Below are 23,713 nucleotides of genomic sequence, written 5' to 3'. Positions count from 1 at the left end.
ACAATTGTAGTTATTTATCCAAATACTGTCTTTGTATTGATGTTTTCCTCATTTATTAGTTATTTCCAATTGTCAGTACAAGAAAGGGTGTTTAAGTTTCATCAATTTATATAAATCATACATGTCTCATTCCATAACTGGAGAGCTTTCTCCAATCAATATTTATCAAGTTAGTATTATGAAAAGACACAGATTTGTATTTAAGATAATAAGTAGCGATCATTATTAAGACAACATTTAGGATACGTAAATAAATGAATTTGCTAATCATTATTCCTTATTTTGACATTTCAAAATATATACCACTTTGTAATATACATTCAAGTTTTCTATAAGTTTCTTACTGAGTTGAAAACTCCACTTATATGTCCGAGGAGATGAATTCGGATGTTTTTCTTTCTGTTTATCTTTTTCTCCATCTTTGATGTGAGGGGATATTCTTGCAGGAGATCGTGCAAGCTTCTGTGGCTTAGATACACTAAGATGCTTTACTGGGGTACATTTACTTGAATTGTCTAGGACAGGAAGATCTTCACTATCACTGCTTTGTCCTATAATAAGAAAAAGTTGACTCAGGTTATAAATGATAAAAATCTCAAATATTAAGATGCAACGGACCCAGTAATTACACTTTTCAGTATCCTGAAGAAATAAATGCACAAATGTGCTAACTTTTATAACAATAAAAAGATGGAAATAACCTAAATACCCACCAAAAGGGAAACGGCTAAGAATTATATATCAGTATTATTGAATACTGTGCTAAAGTTGTTAAAAAGAATGAGCTAGAGTTCCTAAGAACAAAAATGGCAAAATACCCAAAATACATTGTGAAATGATAAAGTTAAAAAACAGTAAGCACAGTATTGCCCCATTTATGTTTAAAACAAAACATAAAAACAACCCAAAAGGGGACCAACCCAAACTATATACATGAACAAGCATAAAATACACATCCAACTTTTAACATATGTATAATATATAAAATGTGTCAGATATTTGTTTGCAAGTCTACATCCCTCCTCACCAAATGTGTACTTAAAGATGCTTTTGGTTTTCACTTAATAACAAATTAGAATTTTCTCTCAACTTTTTCTGCTTTTTTTCAAAGTCTACACCCTACTTCCATCCTATTCACTCTCAACAGCGAACCTTCCCTTCTACTGAAAAGGCAAAGTTGAGGGTTACACACTCACTTTCCCAGCCCCTCCCCTACTGTATCTGTCCTTATCTCCCTTTTTGGGCCTCAAAAAGAGAAGGCTGTTAATTCTGGGCAAACTAATCTCTTCAGCTATACTCTTGAAACCATTTATTCCCAGCTCCTCTGAAATATCCCAATGTCATTTTATCTTTCTTCTTTTTCCAGAGTCTATGAACATGCTTAAAGCTTTCCTACCTTTAGAGAGAGAGGGAGGGAAGGAGAGGAAAGCCTCCCCCTTTAGCTGGCACCTCTTTCCTTCTCTTTAGGGTCAAATTTCATGAAAGAGAAATTCTTTGTTATTCTTATTTCCATACTTTCTAATCATGTCTCCTTCCCAAGCTCTTGTTAGGGCCCCAAACAATTACTATTCACCAAATTGAATGAATATATTTTAATCCTACTTGAATATTCTATTGCATTTGAAACCTCTTTCTTATTCAAACCAACTAGTGTTTACTGATTTTCACTTATCTCTAATCTGCTTCTACTCTACTCTTCCTGACCCATTTAAAGGGATATGCCATATAATTCCACTTCTGGTCCTTTTTCTTCTCATTTTACAACTCTCCCATAGCAGCTTTATCATCTTGTAATCCTTCAACTATCTTCTAAAAACAGACTTTCTTCGAAGTTCCAGAGCCTTATTTTCCTGATATGCGGTACCTCTAAAAGCAACATTCCCTAAATTACTCTTCCAACAGCCTGCTGCTACTCCTATATGCTATATGTCAGTTAACCAGTTCCTCATATCTAATAATAATTGAGTACTAGTGATTTTATGTCCCAATTCTCTTAATTCATTCCTTCTTTCACTGCCTTAGTTAAGCCAAAGATTCTTTCCAAAAAGAAAAACTGATCATCTCCTTTTTTTTTTCCTTTTTAATCTTTTTATTTTGAGACAATCTTCAAACTTACAAAAAAGAAAACAATTACCAAAGAATGTTTTTCTGCCATTTGAGGATAAGTTGCCCTGCCATATTTGAATACTTTAGTGTTCTCTTCTTACAAATAAGAACATTCTCCCTGTATTAGTTATCTACAAATTAGCCCCAAACTTAGCAGTTTAAAACTACAAATGTTTAGTATCTCACACGGTTTCAGAGGGCTGGAATCTGGGAACAGCTTGGCTGTGTGGTCCAGCTCAGGGAATCTTGTGAGGTTGCAGTCAAGCTTTTAGCCAAGATTCTGGTCTCTGAAGACTTGACTGGAGCTGGAGGATATGCTCCCAGACGGCTCACTCACATGGCTGTGAGTGAGTGTTGGGAGGCCTCAGCTCCTTGCTGGCTGTTGGCTGGATATGCCCAGTTCCTCACCACGTGGGCCTCTCCATACACTGCTTGAGTGACCTCACACCATGGCAGCTAACTTCCCCCAGAGCAAGTGATCCAAGGGAGAGCAGGAAGGAATTTGCAGTGCCTTTTATGACCTATTCTCTGAAGACATACTCCATCACGTCCACTTTATTAGTTAGAAGTGAGTCACTAAATTCAGCCCGTACTCAAGAGGAAGGGATTAGGCTTTGCCTCTTGAAGGGAAACATATCAACACATTTGTGGATATGTTTTAAAAAGCACCACACTCCTAAAGAACCATAATACAACCATCAAAATCAGGAAATTAACACAGATATATTACTATCATCTAATCCTCAGATCCCACACAAGTATCTCTACATTTTTTTTTTTTGCGGTACGCGGGCCTCTCGCTGTTGTGGCCTCTCCCGTTGCGGAGCACAGGCTCCAGACGCACAGGCTCAGTGGCCATGGCTCACGGGCCCAGCTGCTCCGCAGCATGTGGGATCCTCCCGGACCGGGGCACGAACCCGTGTCCCCTGCATCGGCAGGCGGACTCTCAACCACTGCGCCACCAGGGAAGCCCAAATATGTCTACTTGACCCGATAATGTTCTTTACAGCAATAGGATCCAGGTGAGAATTATACACTGCATTTAGTTATCACACCTCATAAATCTCCTTTAATCTGGAACGGTTCCTCTTTCTTTGACTTCAATGACCTTGACAATTTTTAAAATCGTAGGCCAGTTATTTTATAGAACATCCTTCAGTTTGAATTTGTTGATGGGTCCTCATGATTACAGTCAGGTTATACATCTTTGACAGGAATATTACAGATGTGCAGCTATGTTCTTCTTATTGCATCCTATCAGGTGGTACATTTCACTTTGTCCCATTACTGGTGGTGTTCACTTCATTTGACTAAGGTGATGTCTACCCAGCTCATCCACTGTAAAGTTACTCATTTTCCCTTTGTAATTCCTGCTGTCTTTCTAGTCTCATCTCCCATCACTCTTTCTCTGTACTCTAGACCTGTCTTGTCCAGCCACTAGCCATATCTGGTTATTGAGGACTTGAAATATGGCTCAAAGGTTTTTCTTTGAAATGCCTTTTATCTTAAATAAATTATATGCCCCTTCCTTGAAATATGTATCTACTGTAATCTAGAATTTCCCTTTCAGACTTGAATGAAGGCATGCTTTGGAGGTAAAATTTTAATTTGTCAAAATCAACCATGTTTATTTCTATTTACTATATTCTACAACTTAATTTTACTCCTTATTGTACAGAAATCTGTTTTTCATGTTATCTATTCTTACTGGTTTACTAATTTTCCTGTTTGTTTCAGTAAGAATTTTATTTCCCCATATTTCAAACTTACTGCGTTACTATTTAAAAGTCAGTTTTTCTAGATTAAAGGACAACATTCCATTCAGAAATGTAAACTTAATCTGCTTTTATTACCAGAGCAAATGTTATTTTTCTTTTGTTCAAGATTCCCAAATGTATTCCTCTAATATTAAACTGCTTTACATAAGAAATACAAATGAAATAAGCATAAAAAATAACCACAGCTATCCCAGCTCTAAATAAAATTGACAAGCTGGGCTTCCCTGGTGGCACAGTGGTTGAGAGTCCGCCTGCCGATGCAGGGGACACGGGTTTGTGCCCTGGTCTGGGAAGATCCCACATGCCGTGGAGCGGCTGGGCCCGTGAGCCATGGGCGCTGAGCCTGCGCGTCCGGAGCCTGTGCTCCACAACGGGAGAGGCCACAACAGTGAGAGGCCCGCGTACCGCAAAAAAAAAAAAAAAAAAAAAGAAAAGAAAATGACAAGCACCTTCAGATGAAAAACTAATGGAAAAATTGCTACTTTTCAGAACATAATAAACCAAATTGAGTTTTAGGCTGACACAAATGATCAAGCCAACAAACTGCTGAAAGTACTAACACCATACTAAAGCCAGCATTGAAAAGTACCAACCTGCTCCATTCTTTTCATTTTTGGCTACAGCACTTGTTCGCTTTGGGGTTCGCTTCTGCTTTTTGGCCAATAATCCGCTAGTTCCATCACTTGGCCTTTTCTGACCTGAAATAAGTGAAAAGAGAGAATTAGAAAAAAAAAATCAAAAGAACATTCATTCACCTAACTACTCTACATGAATTTCCATGTGTATGTTAAAAAGAAAAAAAAGGAGGGGAGGGAGGGAGAGGGGAATGAAGGAAGGAAGGGAGGAAGGAGGGAAGGAGGGAGGGAGGGTACTTAACAGGTAAAACTCTTGGCTTACTAGTTTTTGGTTTTAATACAACGGTTGATTTTCTCCCTAGGAAGTCCTTACCCTTCTCTCTGCTCTCTCTTTCTTGAACAATTATACTACAGGTACCAGAGGCAACGCTGGCTTCAAATCCATTTGCTGATTCCCTCTCACAGAGACCTTCTTGAGATTCTTCAGCAATACTATCGACCTCAATGGTTATGTCACTCTCACTTTTTATACTTCGAGACTCATCTTGGCTGAGAGTAAGTGGAGAAGCTACTGAAAAGTTATGCTGTACTGCAGGAGGTAGGGCAGGTGGAATAGAAACAAGAGAGTTAGTTTCAGAGCTTTCAACTACTACATCCTCAGTACTGGTCTTATCCTTTTCATCCAAATCATCCAAATCTACTTCATGGCAAACCAAGGTTTCCGGCCCAATCAGAGGCATTGCATCCTCTTCTTCTTTTAGCGGAGTATTTACAGTTTCTTCAGCTGGACTACCAAATTTTTCTTTAGTCAACTCTTGAATGCATTGGTTTGGCTCTGCTATTAATGATGGCATTCCTTCATTTTCTATTTCAAAGTGTTGTTCAAAATTTAAGCTTTTCATTCCGTCAGATGCAACACAATCACTGGTCCTTTCTTGAGAAATACTATTTGTCATTTCCATTCCATTCTCAATTCTTACTTTTTTCTCTGGTGATAACTGTCCCAGTATTTTCCGTTTCAACTTTTTTTCTTTTGCACATTGGTCAATTTCATCTTCTGTAGCAGAAGAAAAGTTTTTACTGTCTAATGAAGAAAATTCTACACTCTGAGCTTCTATATGAGGTTCAGTTCCTGCTTCATCCTGGCTAAATGATGAAATCTTCATAATTTCTAAAGAAAGATCTTTTGTCTTGCTTCGTCTTCCCTTTCCTTTAGGAGATTTTTCTGCCTCTTTCTTAACTTCTTCTACTTGTTCCACTTTATTTCCAAAAATCTGTACTATTTGTTCATTCTCTCCAACTTCTAATTTCAAGGTTTCTAAAGGCTGCATTTGAGTCCTATCATTTTCTTTTAATATGTGTGCAGCAATCTTTGGATTTTCTTCATCTAGTTTATCATCACTTAAACTTTCATTTTTTTCTAATTCTTCTTTAATATCAGGAGAAAGTTCTTCATTCATCAAATTCTTTTCTAAAAGGTCTTCTGTTTCACTATCAGATGAACAGGAGTCTGCAAGAGGAAATACTGTATTACAAAGGTTTCTAGCTTAATTACCAATGCAATTTTATAATAAAAATTCTGCCAAAGACAAAACTCTTATCAAGTACCTCTGAATACCTCCTTGTAGAAATTTCTTATATAAAATAAATCAGGACTTCCCTGGTGACACAATGGTTAAGAATCCGCCTGCCAATGCAGAGGACACGGGTTCAAGCCCTGGTCCGGGAAGATCCCACATGCCACAGAGCAACTAAGCCTGTGCACCACAACTACTGAACCTGTGCTCTAGAGCCCACGCGCCACAACTACTGAGCCCGCACACCGCAACTACTGAAGCCCGTGCACCTAGAGCCTGTGCTCTGCAACAAGAGAAGCCACCGCAATGAGAAGCCCACGCAGCAAAATGAAGGGTAGCCCCTGCTTACCACAACTAGAGACAGCCCACGCGCAGCAACGAAGACCCAACGCAGCCAAAGATAAATAAATAAATTAAAAAAAAAATCATACATTTGTGCCAAAATGGGGGAGGGCAGACCTCAAATTCCATGTGAAAATACACTGCATAGAAAATATTACTGTCTCACCCTATAAAAGAGCTATTTTGCAATTTTTACTAGTATCGTATTTAGGATACAGTAACCCCTAGAAAAAGCAAAGGACTAGTACCGAGATATGAAGTTAATATGTTAAGTGGTTTGATCTGAGATCTAGAAGGTACTGATTAATAAATGAGATGCCCATTTTGTGTCCTTAGAAAGGAATATGATATTCTACTTAATTCTGAAAAGATGTACAGAATGAGAAGCTTGAATTCTCAAAACTTTAAATATTCCTCTGATTAAGAGACAGGAAAGTATAGGCCAGCTACCTTAAATCATTCTCTTTAACTCAGAAAAATTTTAAAATAATAACTAGGGTTCTAAGACAGTATAGAAGTTGTAAAATACAAAAATTCTACCCACATGGTGCTCATATTCTAAAGAAGTGCAAAAAAGCAAGCTTAAATGTACTTTTTAAGTAAAAAGGTGTGTAGTTTTATTTTGTGGTTTTATCATATACAGAATTTAGAATTTTTTCTCATGTTAAAAAAAGTAGGGACTTCCCTGGTGGCGCAGTGGTTAAGAATCCGCCTGCCAATACAAGGGTCATGGGTTCGAGCCCTGGTCCGGGGAGATCCCACATGCCCTGGAGCTACTAAGCCCGTGCGCCACAACTACTGACCCCACGTGCCGCAACTACTGAAGCCCATGCAGCTAGAGCCGGTGCTCCACAACAAGAGAAGCCACCGCAATGAGAAGCCCAAGCACCGCAACGAAGAGTAGCCCCGGCTCGCCACAACTAGAGAAAGCCTGCACGCAGCAACAAAGACCCAACGCAGCCAAAAATAAATATAAACAAAATAAATAATTTTTTAAATGTAGTTTTTTACTTTTATGAAGTAGTTTAGCAAGACCATGTATAGTTCTGTAGACTGTACACTGCACATGGGCATGCATCTAAGAGGGCATCTTCCACTTTGTGGACATCTTGCACTTGTGTATTATGACAACCTTCCAGCAGATGGCAGTAAAGAGGAGGAAAGATGCCGTTTTCTCCACACGATGGACTCACGGCAATCCTGTGGTTCAGAAAAGCTTTTTTCTTCAAAGGAGGGAAATTTTTATACGAATGTTTTTCTAAATTTAACATTTCTTAAATTACATGGAAAAATATACAAAGGTAGAAAAGTGGGAAAACCCGTAAAATCAGAATAAAATATATTCACCTATATTCATCACAAAACATGCCTCTATCACATTAGTTTGTCCTGTCTTTGAACAACACAGTCACAACTTTATTGAAAGATCCTAGGTGAACAGCAATAGATTACAGAAGACACTGGCACATGCTTTGTAGGACAGTGCAGCACACAGGAGGATGCATGACTTGTCAATGCACCCTCTGTTAAAATAGAATATTCCTATGGGGGACTCCCTGGTGGTGCAGTGGTTAAGAATCCGCCTGCCAACACAGGGGACATGGGTTCAAGCCCTGGTCCAGGAAGATCCCACATGCCACGGAGCAACTAAGCCCACGTGCCACAACTATTGAAGCCCGCGCACCTAGAGCCCATGCTCTGCAACAAGAGAAGCCACCGCAGTGAGAAGCCCACGCACTGTAACGAAGAGTAGACGGCAACAAAGAGTAGAGCCCGCTCGCCACAACTAGAGAAAGCCTGCGCACAGCAACGAAGTCCCAACGCAGCCAAAAATAAATAAATAATTTAAAAAGAATATTCCTACGGTATTAATAAGAAAAGTTATTCCTAATTAAGTAAAACATCACTACATTTTTTTTTTTTTGCAGTACGCGGGCCTCTCCTGTTGCGGAGCACAGGCTCCAGACGCGCAGGCTCAGCGGCCATGGCTCACGGGCCCAGCCGCTCCGCGGCATGTGGGATCTTCCCAGACCGGGGCACGAACCCGTGTCCCCTGCATCGGCAGGCGGACTCTCAATCACTGCGCCACCAGGGAAGCCCAAAACATCACTAAATTTTAAATAAACATGATACAGCAAAATAAACATTTTCTTCAAATCAAATTTTGTAGTTTAAATCATATAGTAAAAGCCTAGGGACTTCCCTGGTGGTGCAGTGGTTAAGAATCCGCCTGCCGAGGCAGGGGACACAGGTTTGATCCCTGGTCCGGGAAGATCCCACATGCCGTGGAGCAACTAAGCCCGTGCGCCACAACTATTGAGCCTGTGCTCTAGAGCCCGCGAGCCACAACTACTGAGCCTGAGCTCTAGAGCCCATTCGCCACAACTACTGAAGCCCACATGCCTAGAGCCCGTGCTCCGCAACAAGAGAAGCCACTGCAACGAGAAGCCCGCGCACCACAACGAAGAGTAGCCCCAGCTTGCCGCAACTAGAGAAAGCCCGTGCACAGCAACAAAGATTCAACGCAACCAAAAATAAATAAAATTGATTCCTTAAAAAAAAAAACCCTAGATGACTTTCTATGAATCTCTCACATAACTGAAGTTTTATTATTTTTATTATTGATTTTTAAAAAACCAGTGATTCTCAGAATTGAGCACCTTCCATTCCATTTGACAGAGGTGAGCTGTCTGGCATATTGATGTGAGCACTTCTGGTACCTGATTTTCCGTCGCTGTTTGGAGTCTTAGACAAACCATATGGCATGTTTGATGAAAGAGTAGATTTTAAAGGAGGTCGTCCCCGTTTTGACTTCTGCCTCTCCTCATCCCTCTTTTCATCCTTTTCACTGTCTTCTTTGTTCTGGGTAACAACAACAAAATGTATGAGAAGCATCAGCCTATGAAAAATGAACAGTCTACTTCTCCAAGGAAAACTATAACTCAGAAAGGTTTGTTATGTCAACTCCTAATCTGTAGTTATGGAAAAATTAAAATTAAATCGTTTTCTAAAATATTTTTGTACTTATATGAATATGATGCTCTACAACTTCAACTTGTAACACTGCAATTATATTGTGAAGGTCAGAGTCAGTACATTAGAGAGCTATACACTACTGTAGCTATACACTATACACTACTCAGCTCTCCCCCTTGTTTCTTACTATTCCTTGAGGAAAAGAAAGATACGTCATCATCTCTACAGCAAAGGCTGAAAATTGTGGGTGTGCATGAGGGCCAATGTATGTCTTAAAATTTAGTATTAGCTTCCAGCATTTAAAAATCAGATTTCGCATTTTAAAAAATACAGTTGTCTTGAAAAGTCCTAAAATCTGGCAACCCCGGGTCTGCATCCCACAGCAGAGTAGTTAGTTCCATTCTCTCTAGATGAGGAACTTGACCTCTTCTTTGTCACTCTCAGTCCTACTTTACCCCTTTTCTAGAGAACCTCATAGGCCTTGTGTTTGAAGTCTGTGCCCTAGGGGTCGCTGGTTTTCACCTTTCCTGAAACAGCGTGGTAATGTGTTTACATTTTTTACTTTTTAAGCTTCTGGGTTGTAGAAGAGAAAATCACAATTATTTTGAAAGACTCAAGATGATTATACAATGAGAAAACAACGTTTATAGAAAATACAATATGAATAATTCCTGTACCTATCATAAAGGATATGGCACCTATGTACATACTTTAGCTTTTTTCTTCTGTTTTTTCTTTGGTCCACCTTTGTCCAACGGCCAGATTATCCTGTCAGCCTTCACCCATTCATCATACCTTAAAATAAAGAATATATTAAAAATTCACAAGAATACCTTATTTGAAATGTACTCACCAAATAAAAACAACAGTGAGATAGGCTAAAGAATTTGGTTCTAGTGTTGGCAGAAATGTGAAGGGCACAGATGCTAGTTTGCTGGTAACATGTGTGCCAAGTACTCTACTAGGTGTTTTATGTACCTGCCACCAACAGGGCAAGGCAAGAGAATTTCTCAGGGAAAACAGGCTTACAGGGACATCAGGGTAGGCAAACGCTAAACAGATTCAAGATTGTTTGAACTGCCTTCTTTTCCACAACTCCCACACATCTGAGCTTAATGAAATAAGTTGATTCTGCACTGGAATTCATTCTATTGACCGAATAATGAAAAACAAGTCAGGTAAATTCAAGTTTGTAATATGCTCAGTTCCAGATTATTTTATGAAGTCCTTTTCAACTCTTTTCCTCTCAGAACTCTCTCTAGCCTCCAGTATTTCTAATAAAATTTTATTCTGAACTGTAGCACCTCTAAGACTGAATTTTTTTATAGACATTTCCTTTACCTATGTTTATTCTGTTTAGCTCAAGTTGAGAACTCCTCATTTTCCCCTTTCCCAAAATATTGACATCACTTCTAGATTTTAACATAGTCAGTCCAAGTTACTACTCAGGGGCAAATAAGGAATTAAACTTCCTAGAACTAAATAACAGCTTTTTTTTTTTTTTTTTTTGGTACGCGGGCCTCTCACTGTTGTGGCCTCTCCCGTTGCGGAGCACAGGCTCCGGACGCACAGGCTCAGAGGCCATGGCTCACGGGCCCAGCCGCTCCGCGGCATGTGGGATCTTCCCGGACTGGGGCACGAACTTGTAGTTTACTGAAATTCACATGTCCCGTTCATATTATTCCTGGGTCACCTCTGGCCAGACCATTATGAAGAAATAATAGTAGTGGTTCCCGAGGAGATCTAGCTAACAAAACCATTTATACTAAAGTTAATTCTTGCAAAGAATGTATAGAACCAACCAGCTAGATGAGTAACTGCCACTCTTTTCCTATTTTATACTTTATATTTATATTGCTTTTATATTATATGAATATATAGGTTATTTATAGAGCTCAACCAAAATCTAAAATCTGAACATTTAAGCAAAAAACTACAGGCAGTCCTTGCTTTGAACTGCACCATGATGATGGGAACCATACTCTCACTTTGTTACCAAATTACCGTGAAGTCACGCAAAACAAGGAAACTGTTCCAATATGCGCAAGTTCAGCTGACACAGTACCATGACTACCTATACTATGGTTTAAAATGATCTTCTCCTGCATTAACCCAATATCTAGCAGTATGGAAGGTCAATGAAAACCCATTAACCATGTGAATTCCAGTTAGGTAACCAGTTAGGAAGAACATGAGCATGTAATAAAATGACTGTATGAAGAGTCATACAGTTAAAACATTAAAAAAATGAGACAGAAGGATGATAGAAGGGGGAAATTCTGGAAAGCAGAACAGACACACTGATGGTAAATAAAAGTAGATGGATGTGAACTAAATAGAATCTGAGGAAAAAAGAAGGCTACAATGGGCTGCAACTGCAAAGCAGGGACTCCAGGTTGGTAAGTGCAGTCTTTCTTCCCAAATTCAGTACATACATACAAAACAACGGGGAGATGGACGAAAAAGTTTGTTTTTAGTGTTGGCAGAAATGTGAAGGGCACAGGGGCTGGTTTGAGAAAAGAGAAAAGAAATTTTAAAGTTTTATATGCTATTCATTAAAACCATACTCTTTTAAAATGACGTGAGAGGACAGAAACCAAACTCCCCCTCACTGAAGAAAGTTAATGTTTATTGAGCACTTACTAACTATATTAGGCACTAATTATATGAACTTTGCATGTTAATATAGATATTAGCACTGCTTCTCACAGAATCCCTGTAAAGTAGGTACTCTGTCTTCCCCAATTCAGATGAGGGAATTGAGGCAAAACAGGGCACACACTGAGTATGCAGGGAAATTTTGGAGCACTCTGGCCCAAAGCAACTACAGGGCAAGCAGAGATACTGAACACACAAGACTTTCTAAAGGAGAAAGAGAAAAGTAGTCCCTGACATTCAGGAACTAGCCTGGTACTATTAGCTGGGCCTTGCTGTTGCTACGGAGCTGTTCTGGCCCTCACAGCTTGGGTGTGTTGTTGTCATGCTGAATGTGAACAACTTCACAGAACATCAGCATCAGACAGGTCTGTTCCGTGACCATAATGGATCAAGAAAAAAACAAGACCACCCCCTAGTTGTGTCTCAACACAGAAAAAAACAGGAACATTGTCCAAGCCACAAAAATGACCAAACATCCTTTTTTTTTCCTGACTGCTGCTGCTTTACCAATTATAGCATTAACCTTGCTCTAGTCTTCTCTCCTTATAGATAAGATTAAGATAGCCAATCACAGAATTACCCCCGACTTCTTGACAGCATCCAGTCTAGAGCAAAGCCCCGTTTCCTTAAACCCTCCCCCAAATCACCTAACAGAAGCTCAGATCTAAGTCCTATCTAATATTCTTTTTTTATTAATTAACCAATTCAGAATTGTTACAGTGCTTGATACAGGCTTGACTTCTGATAAATTTAATAAACAAACAAACAAAACCACTTGCGCTGTTGGGCGCCATGGGCCTGGCTCCCTACAGGATGTTTCCACAGAATCCTGGGCTATTGCTTTTCCCCAAGGTGGTACTGTAAGCTTTCACAGATCCACCCTCTAACTGAGGTGCCATGTGGTTCTCCAAGCTGTGTGTTCTCCCTCACTGAAAATGAGTAACAAATCCAACTTGTTCAACTACAGATGTGATCCTGGTGACCTTTGGCTGGAAGCATTGACATAGCTAGTAAAGCAGTGGGAATGACAGGAGTCTTGGAAAATTCAGATACAAGGTGTGCTTTGTAAATACATATATACTATTTGCTTTAGTTCTTTAAAACATTAAATTGATCTTTCTGAACCAATGAAAGAAATTTCAAAAAAAGAAAATAATTTCTTGCTTACCTGACATTCCATCCATAGTAATGTACCAAGTATAAAACTTCTCCGTCATCAATTTCAGTGCCTTTAATACTGGCTTCATAGATTTTCTGCGTTTTCCCTCGTCCATATTTTACTTTCACTTTGGTTCCTGTTAGGCAAGGCTCTGTGTCCTCCTCATCTTCCTCCCCTTCAGAGTCACATTTGCTTTCAGTTTCTTCCCTGCAGTAAGTTATAACATTGATAATGCTACTAATAACTTAATGGAAAACAAAATAATATATGCTAAAAGAATCCAACATGTAGAAGAGTCACAACCTAATTCATGTCAGTGGAGGAGGAGAAGAAGGAGGAGAAGGAGAAGATTTTTATAGACTACTTACTAAGGACTTTATTTATTATGTAAAGGTACACTGTACCAAAAGGAAATCCATACTTCTTAAAGGCCAATCAATAATCACAGTTAATGATGATGTGGAGTCAAATAAGTCACTTTTGATAAAGCAAAATAAGGACAACATGCTTTGAAAAAGTTTTAGGATTCGTACTCAAGTGCCACCTTACGTGTGAAAATGACCTAAAGATAGTTTTTAACTTCCTGCAACTAAAATGTCTTTTAAGTCTACTTCGCTACTACTTTCTGCTCAGTTCAGAATGGTTCTTAACCAAGACTAGTTTTTTGGTGGGCAAAATAATGAACAAGGGCTAACTACCTTAGTAACTCTATCTTTTAAACTATTGATAGTTTCTATTTTAAAGGTTTCCCCACCCTAACAAAGAAACAATAGATACTTGAGTTTTAGGCCACTAGTTATAACTCTGGGATAGCACCAGGAGAACAAAGCTTTGCATATCTTATGTTGATTCCTATTTGTTTTTATGCATCTCCCATCAGTTCTTCTTTGTTTTGATAATCAGATATAAAGGAGATTCACATAGGGAGATCCAACAATATTTTTCATATTTTTATAAATAAAACATTCTTTATTAGCCTGGCAAGGATTCAGAAAAGATTTGCACCAAAGATATACTAGTGTCACAAGAGTTTTAAAAAGCTTAAAAGGAGGTACTGTGTTCTGTCATAAACATAGGGCATTATTTTAGGGACCACTGGGGGACCCGACATGAAGAAGCTTTGATAACCCATTAGCAGTGGGAATGTTTTCTTTCCAAGGGCATCTTCCAATTATATCCTGATAAGGTAATTTCAAAACACCATGAGAAACTACTTAAGACAGAAGTCTCTATAAATAAAAGTTTCCTATTTCCATAATTCCTGCTACTGAATGAGAATACAGACTATGTTTGTATATTCAATTTTTATTTAGTAAAAGGAAATATCATTCTTCATATTCAAGTCTGAAATTTTCTGTCCCTAAAATAAATATTTATTCCATTTACATATCAATTAATTATAAAGGCTTTTTAAACCACATAGTGTGCATGTGTATATATGTGTATTACATGTTTGATGCATTACTATAACATATACACATTTTGATGCTTATTTTTAACAAATCTTCCAACTGTAATTAGGCCTTACTTTTTAAGTGGTTTATCTTTGCTTAAATTTATTGTCCAAATATTTCAAATACTATACTCACATCATTATACTCAACTCCAATTATTTCCTCCCACTTTCCCTAATGCTAATCATATTTCACGACAGAACTTGCTTTAGTCACTCATCTAATTCACAGGTAATTGTGAAAGCTCCTGTACCTATTTGTACTGAATCATACAATTACCTCTCCCACTCACCAATCGTTACTATTTTTCCAGTAATTTTCTCAACGGCTAATTTTCAGATGGGTGTCAGCCACTAGTCGGGGGCAGCAGGCCACTGTTCCCAAGTTTGCTTAGTAACTCAAAGTTCTAGAAAATTTAGCATCAGATGATGATCAAAAAATACTATGGAGGAGAGCTTCTATACAAGTAAGTGGGTTATGCTGCTGTTGCTGAATTAAAATTCATTGTTTAGTAGTGTCTAAAAATTAGTAAGTCCATTTGACAACAAAGAAATGGCCAACTGAACATAGTTGGACATTACCGTGATCTAGCTAGACTGCCTAATCACTGGTTATTTTTAAGTCAATTCAGTCCATATGCGTGTAATACATGAGAAAAAACAAAAACAGTTTTCATTCAACAGCAAACAGGATGAACATTAAAAGGCCGAAATTTAATTGTTGTGATGTGGGGCAAGAATGTACTTTCCGAACTAGAATCAGGGGTGCATGCCACTTATTCTAATACAATAACTTGAAAAAGAAAAATGTCTTAGATAAAGCTAACACACAGAAACATCTGCTAGTACTGTGCACCCATGTGTTTGTTAGCTTTCCCACATTGTACCTTTTTTAAAATGGAATTTTTGCTGTCGCTGTTTCCTCTTGTCCACTTCCTCCATTTTTCTCCAGCTCCCTTCCCTGCTGTCAACTGCAGGACCTTTCTTTTGACTGGGTGGCGCAGCCTTCTTTGAGGCCACTGTTTAGGGCACAAGTGCTATTAAAATGGTGCGACCAGTATATTCTCCAATTCCGAAAGGCGATACACATCATCTTCACAATGTGTCTCACCTTCATTAGACAAGAGGAATGGAAGTCCCAATAAGAAAACATTCCCTCAAACCTGAATCTCTAAGCAGGAACAGAGCGCTGCTGTACCCCAGACAGGTGCTTCTGGAGAACAAATATAAGATAATGTACCTCTCTTGGCTCTTCTCTTCCTCTTCCTCTGAGTCTTTGTCAGAATCCTCCTGCTTTTTAATTTTCTTCTCCTTTTGCTTTGGTGTATTTTTTCTCCCCAGTAGTAACTCATTTTCTTTTTTCTCTGCAGTTTCATAGTCATCATCTACATCCTTATTTTCTGTATCATTATCTTTTAATTTGTCTTCTGTTTTTTCTTCTTCAATTTCCTTTTTAATAGAATTTGCATCTCGAGCAATTCTCCTTCGTCCCTAATAGGCGGATAAAAGCTTTAAAGTAACTATCACTACAAAGGGCAAAAAAATGTAGAAAAATGTATCTTTTCCTTAAACCTTCACAGCAATGACTCGTCTTCTCTCTAGCTTGACACATGACACTGATAACCCATCAACTCCTGAACACTTTTCTCTTCCTTGCAAAAGGAAAAGAATAACCCATGTAAATTACTTAATTATGTCCAAGTGTACTATGATCCCTGGCTACATACTACATAAAAAATAAAAATTTTCTCCTGTGTTCACTCTATTATCTCACTTTTAATATTTCTTGACTATAATAAAAATTTTTCAAGAATTATCTAAGTGTCAATGATGTAAGTTAATAATAATAAATCAGTCCCTTAAGTTTTTAGAAGTTCTGTCATCTCTAATTCTACTGTTTACTGAGATAAAATTAACATATCACTCACTGTGTTTCAGTGTGATTACATTTTAAAAGGACTGAACTGTATCAATGGCCAAAAAGTGAGCTCATTTCTTTGAACGAGTATCTGGAGAGCTCACTAGGCCAGCAGTAACTTGTTATACGCCCAGCAGCTTTTATCCAGTCTCTTGTTGCACGCTCAAATGACCATTAAACTGTTGAGCCATTTCATTATCTCCTAAATTCTCCTTCCAGTCAACCTCTATACACTGGCAGAATTCCCCTCTACTTGGAATAAAGTGAGGATAAAAAAAGAGCCAAGACCTTTGGGAGCACTAGAATACTTAACAATATCTCAGTATAACAAATGTGTTACCTAGTTGCCGACTATGTGCTATTTAAACATCAAAAGGTAGGGGGAAAAAAAAAAGAACTTAATTGTAAGTTCCATGAGGGCAGGGTCTCTGTCTTATTCACTTCTGTAACCTCAGATCTAGACAGTGCCTGGCACATGGCAGGTGCTCTTTAAATATTTGTAGGTAAATGAATGAAAGCATCTGTTATCCATCAAAATTTAGGTCTGTATAACTTATACCTTTATCCCAGAAATCCCATTTTTAGAAGTCTGGTCTCTGTATTCAGATAAATGAGGAGGACATTTTTACAAACCTCTATATTTAGATAAATGGGGAGGACATTTTTACAAGCATATTTATTGCATCACTTTTTGTAATCATAAAAAATTGGACAAAATCTTGAGGAAGGTAAATTTATGATACATCCATACTATGCAGTACTCTGCAGATGTTTTACATTAAGATGAGGAGGGTCTTTATGTAATGACAAGGAAGTATGTCCACAATACATACAATGGATATTATTCAGTCTTAAAAAGGAAGGAAATTCTAATGCATACATGGATGAACCTTGAAGACCTTACGCAGAGTGAAATAAACCAGTCACAAAAGGACAAACACTACATAATTCCACTTATATGAAGTACCTAGAGTAGTCAAATTCATAGAAAGTAGAAGGGTGGTTGCCAGAGGCTGGGGAAGAGAGGAATGAGGAGTTACTGTTTAACAGGTACAGTTTCAGTTTTGCAAGATGAAAAAAGTTCTGGGGATGGATGGTGGTGATGGTTGTATAACAATGTGAATGTAGTTAATGCCACTGAACTGCACATGTAAAAACGGTGAAGATGATAAATTTTATGTTATGTGTATTTACCAAAATTTTTAAAAATTAAAGAAAGAAAAGAAACAAACCACTTTGGATGTTTCATGAAATTCACTAGAAGATTTCATTTACTAGATGATAAAATGGACAGTTTTAAAAAATGGTTTCTGAGCAAATAAAAGAGAAGATGATTTCACCTTTTCTTTTAAATACAATTTCACTGAAAAATAAGATGCATTACAGTAAGTGAACTTCTTTGACAGTGTGATTAAATTTTCTTTCTACTTCTAAAATTTGATAAATCCTACTGTGTAGACATCATCAGACACAGATCAAAATAGTGAGGGACAATTCCTGATTTGAGTTATATACTAATGGAGAGGAAGAGTAGAGTTAGAACATAAAACCAGTGTGCACATGACTAGAAAACAAGGCAGAGCATGAAAAACTGCCACAAGAGCTGTACAGTGTGTTGTGAAGTCAAGAGAAAGAAAAGATCCCACCTGGCTGAGGGCACAGGTATTATAAAGAGGAGATTCATTCACTCAACAACTATTTAATAAGTCCTTACTATGTGCCAGGCACTATTCTAGATGCCTGGGATCTCTCAATTAATGGAATAAACACTAATCCTTGCCCTTGTGGAGTGTGATACTAGTCCAGAGTGGAGTAAAAGAAACAATAAATAGTAAACTGAACAAGTAAGTAAATTACAGATAGGAACAGCAACATTAGAGGGATTGCCAGTGCCAAAGAGAGGAGATAGGTTACAATTTTAGGTAAGGTGACCAGGATAGGCTTCAGTGAGGTGACACTTTAGCAAAAGACTTGACAGAAGTGAGTATTTGAGATTGACCCCAGGTGAGAATGACTTGAACAAACATAAACAGAGAACAAGAGGAGGAATGGTTTTTCAGGTAGAAGAAATAATATGTGGTATATTTAGAGAAAGGGAGCTAGGCTAGCCTGGCTGAAGCACAACCAAATACTGGAAAATAAACTAGGTTCATAGGAGTCTTTCTGTGTATATCAGAAAATGCCCCTAATAAAAAGATTAAAATAATGCTAAAAATAAACTAGATAAAACTAGTCTTAACTACTTACCCTTGGAGATTTTAATTCTGTTTCTTCTCTTTCACTTTCACTGTTTGAATCAATATTTTCCTCAGGTTCACTCTTCACTTCTACTAAAGGCATTTCTTGATCTACTTTTGGAGCCTCTTCCATGGATTCTTCTAAGTCTTTTTTTTCCTCTTTTACTTTTGGTTCATGGTGGTGAATAGTTCTGAACTGAATATTTGCAGAACGGCAGTACTCCTCAAAACCATAGAGATACCTAAACAAACAATATTTCATTTTAAGAAATCTTAGTCTTTACATTTAACTTGAATACTATATTAAACACACACTTATTTTTTGAAAAGTAAAACTCAAGCCTTTTTTTACAAAGTATTTTTTCTGTTACTGATTTCTTGGTGTTTTATATAGGAAAACAGACAAAAATATTGATCAGAAAATTAAATTTCTTTCCTGAAAAATCTGAGCTTGTGATAACTGAACACAGCTATCATAGTTTTGATATGAAGGTTGTTCACCACAAAAGGTACAACTCTATAACATGTATCATAACTTCAGACTATAAACACTGCCTGTATCTGTGATTTTGAAAAGAAAATCAGAACATGAAAAATGGAGTAAAGCAGACTTGGTACACTGAAATAACTTTCAATCACAGTATTTATTAACCAAAACCTTTTTATACACTTTCTCTGACTTTAATGTTCTTTGATTGATGTTTTCTTATTTAATTGTTAACAAATTAAGTGAAAAATACTCCTTGTAAATATGTGTTCTTTGATGAATAAACTATACTACTTACTTTCTATAAGCAGTTTTTACATTGTAGGAAGCAGCTGAATTCAAAATAGGAATGCCAAGGTCCATATAAATTTGCTTCCATACAGCACCACTATCAATCTGGAAAATTAAGTTTTTATTTGTTAATGTTTGCCAAGGGAAATAATCTTTACACTAATACTGTATGTTCATTAAGAAAATGTGTTTATTACCTAAAGTACATATTATAGTGCAACATTAGACAATTTAACTTTGCATTACAGTCTTACTTACCTTGTCACATCCACCTTGATGATAAACCAGTCTGAAGAGTTTGAAGAGATTGAGATCTTTATAGCCCAAAACAGGTGGTTTGTTGATTGGAGTACCTTTTAAATATCAGAGAACAGAAATACAATGTTAATTCCAACGGAAAATACTAAGTTGAAAACAAAGCTTATCAATTTCTAATTTCCCAAATATCACTAATCAGAGGCATATATTTAAAGAACCTCAAATTATATAAGACAACACAAAATATTCTCTATATTCTTTACACAGTATTGTGGTGGTCTTTAGTTTTACTGCCACAACTAATAAAATAACCTCTTTAACTGCCACTGAATTGGATAAAACTAAATCAAACCTTGGGCCTGCAAGGTGTAGCCAATGATGTTGCTGGTTCAAGAAGCCTGGGCAAGAAAACATACAATGGAAAGGGCACATTTTAGGCCATGGTTCCATTTTGAATGCTTCAACACAAACGTTAAGACGGGTGGCAGTCATCTGAAGGATCATTGCTGAAGGCCACTAGAACCGATTTATCTGAGAATTTCCAGGACTGACATAATGCCAATAAGTATGATGATTTATAAAGCTTCTATTTCTTCTAACTTTATTAGAAATCCTACTCTGTTTAGATAGGGGCTATTATGTTTAATTTGTTGAGACCAAGGATCAGACTAGTTTACTTGCCACAAAAACGCCATTAGTAAATAATGGGTATGTAGATTTACATTACGATTGCTCACTTTCTATTACTCTAATATTATTATAATATTTTCTGGTTTCATAAGTCTCAAGAAGATAAAACTTAACTATACCAAAACTACTTTTCCTCTACATTTGTACTCAAACTAGATATTAGTAGTTGTCTTTATTCCCAATACTTATTATTATCAGCTATAAGTGATTCTTAGGCTTGAAATCCAAATCCCTGTACCATGATTTGAACAAAAATAATACATAAACCTAGAATATAAAACAGTAAAAGAAATGTCTACTTTTTTTTTTTGGCCATGCCGCACTAGTTCCCAGATCAGGAACTGAACCTGGGCCCTCAGCAGTGAAAACGCTGAGTCCTAACCACTGGACTGCCAGAGAATTCCCAGAAATGCCTGCTTTTAAATAATAAGCATGAAAATACCTCTGTCTTCCATAAACTTATAAAGCTGTTGAAGGAAGCTGTCCCTCTCTTCAGGATCAGGTTCTTCCTCAGGCTGAAAAGATAAACTATATAAATATACAGAACAATGAATAGGAGATACACTGTCTTCTTTGTTTTTTGTTTTGGGAACCCAAGGTAAGGGGATAAAATTTTAATGAAGCCAGAAAATATGAATTTTTCTCAAAATCCTACAATGCCATATTTTAATTCATATTTTGATAGAGCTGGCTTGATGTGATTGTCAAGATATACAACCTCTACTCTTCACCCCATTTATCACTTGAACCTTCCCGTTAATTATCACTGTGGAGACTAAGATTAGCCATGAGGAAAAGGTTTAGGAATGGGGTGAGTGTTTTCACCTCATCTGGTGTTTTTTTAAAAATCCTAAAAATACCATGTGGCCCATAGGAATATAATGATAGATAAGCATAATAATTACAAATGTATTTATTATTTTAAAATAATCCACATACCAATATTAAAATTTTGTTACTGTTGAATGAATATAAACCAGAGGCTGCGAAGTCGCATGGCAAAGGTTTTTTGTTTGGATAGCACAATGTTTTAAAGAAATTTAAATGCATGTAAATGAGCCATATAAATTTTATTTTGTCCCAGACTCCACCAGCCCCTCTTGTATCACAGTAGCCTGCTTTTCTCATTTGCCTTTCTTGAAGGCCCTCTGTAGTTGACTTTGCAACCCCTTAAAATATAACAATGAAAATTATTTCTTAGGGAAGGAAACTAGATACATAACTACAATTTAGTTCTATGGAAAAAAAAAAACTAATGGAAACATTGATACAGAAACAACTATTCCTACAAATACCTATTTGTGTGTTACATTTTACTAATTATATAAACCTAATGATTTCTTCTTATGCAAACAAATGGATTTTGAGTTTTAACAAAATATTTCCTTTTCTGATAGACTACTTATAAATTAATATTTGGGAAAATTCTTGAAGTTTAACAATACTATGGAGAAACAAAGAAAACACTGATATATTTCTTTCATATAAATTATCATAATTTAATTTCAGAGCGCTACTATCTTTTTTTAAATAGATTTATTTATTTATTTATTTTTGGCTGCATTGGGTCTTCATTGCTGCCCGCGAGCTTTCTCTAGTTGCAGCGAGCATGGGGCTGCTCTTCATTGCGGTGCGCGGGCTTCTCATTGCGGTGGCCTCTCTTGTTGAGGAGCACGGGCTCTAGGTGCGCAGACTTCAACAGTTGTGGCGCGTGGGCTCAGTAGTTGTGGCTCGTGGGCTCTAGAGCGCAGGCTAAGTAGTTGTGGCACACAGGCTTAGTTGCTCCTCGGCATGTGGGATCTTCCCGGACCAGGGCTCGAACCCGTGTCCCCTGCATCGGCAGGTGGATTCTTAACCACTGCGTCACCAGGGAAGCCCCAGAGTACTACTATTTTTCCATGTTCCAAAACAAGAATTCAGACTTTTGTCTTTCAAAGCCATATTCAAAGCAAAGGCAACTGTCAAGCAATAAATATTGAGTGCTCACAAATCCAGATAGCAAAAAAAATTTTTTTAAGTTTTTAACAGCTAATAATATAGCCAAAATCAATAAACATGTAGTTAATTAAAATATATTAAAAAAGAAACATGAGGCAATCAAGGTTGATTAAAATACATAATAAAAAAAGCATGAGGCAATCAACGGAAAAGTCTTTCCCTCGGTACAGTCTTTTTTTTTCTTTCAGTACATTCATTAAGAATGACTTATAGGACTTCCCTGGTGGTGCAGTGGTTGAGAGTCTGCCTGCCGATGCAGGGGACACGGGTTCGTGCACCTGCCCGGGAAGATCCCACGTGCCACGGAGCAGCTGGGCCCGTGAGCCATGGCCGCTGAGCCTGTGCGTCCGGAGCCTGTGCTCCGCAATGGGAGAGGCCACAACAGTGAGAGGCCCGCGTACGGCAAAAAACAAAAAAAAAAGAGTGACTTATAGCATCGGAGTACTTTCAGTTTAACAAAATATTTTTTTTTTTTTTTTTTTTTGCGGTACACGGGCCTCTCACTGCCGTGGCCTCTCCCGCTGCGGAGCACAAGCTCCGGACACGCAGGCTCAGCGGCCATGGCTCATGGGCCCAGCCGCTCCGCGGCATGTGGGATCCTCCCAGACCCGGGCACGAACCTGCGTCCCCTGCATCAGCAGGCGGACTCTCAACCACTGCGCCACCAGGGAAGCCCTTAACAAAATATTAAGAAACTTAAGTCGAAGTTCTAGTAAGCCTCAACAATTAGCAATATACAGACTTAATAGTTAGCAATATACATACAGACTTAATAATCACTACAGAGTTAATAGAGGTCTTTACTAAATACTCAGATCAAGACATGGCAATTTTTTCCCCAACTGAATTAAAACATTTTGCTTTTACAAGGTTGTGAAAACAACTGCCAATGAGTTAACTCAAGAAAAGAGTTATCTGGTAGCCTAAGAATCATTTCAGATATTAATTTTAAGGACTTCTGGTATAGGAAAAAAACAAAAACAAACTTATACCAGACTGGCTCTATGCTTTGCCTGTCCCATGTAATCACAATAGTCTCTCCTCATTTTTAGTATTTATGATCTTACAGAATTCAAAGAAGACTGTTGTACCCAGTATATGTAAAAGCTGGGTACAACAGCTTTTACAACAATTTTACAACAATGTAAAATTGTTTTTAAAAAGCACTGGTTTGAAATCAAAGTTTCTTCCAAAAGCAAGTAAACAAAAT

At 37.6% G+C, this 23,713-nt stretch overlaps 1 protein-coding gene across 2 annotated transcripts in view; it reads right to left on the bottom strand.

The window, feature by feature from the left end:
- The window catches only part of ARID4A (AT-rich interaction domain 4A), a 57,784-nt gene that overhangs the window by 6,206 nt on the left and 27,865 nt on the right, over positions 1–23,713 (bottom strand). For both annotated transcript variants that reach the window (XM_082618649.1, XM_082618650.1), the window contains exons 12-22: positions 20,948–21,020; positions 19,816–19,910; positions 19,565–19,662; positions 18,790–19,021; positions 15,865–16,115; positions 13,181–13,378; positions 10,065–10,149; positions 9,099–9,240; positions 4,833–5,969; positions 4,478–4,582; positions 345–551 (exon numbers count right to left, since the gene is read on the bottom strand). In XM_082618649.1, the coding sequence (XP_082474775.1) occupies positions 345–551; positions 4,478–4,582; positions 4,833–5,969; positions 9,099–9,240; positions 10,065–10,149; positions 13,181–13,378; positions 15,865–16,115; positions 18,790–19,021; positions 19,565–19,662; positions 19,816–19,910; positions 20,948–21,020 (2,623 nt within the window). The remainder of the gene's footprint in view (positions 1–344; positions 552–4,477; positions 4,583–4,832; positions 5,970–9,098; positions 9,241–10,064; positions 10,150–13,180; positions 13,379–15,864; positions 16,116–18,789; positions 19,022–19,564; positions 19,663–19,815; positions 19,911–20,947; positions 21,021–23,713) is intronic.

Source organism: Mesoplodon mirus (assembly GCF_964341445.2).
Source record: "Mesoplodon mirus genome assembly, chromosome: 4".
NCBI lineage: Eukaryota > Metazoa > Chordata > Mammalia > Artiodactyla > Ziphiidae > Mesoplodon > Mesoplodon mirus.
The sequence above is the reverse complement of the archived record's forward strand: the minus strand, read 5'-3'. Positions and strand labels throughout refer to the sequence as shown.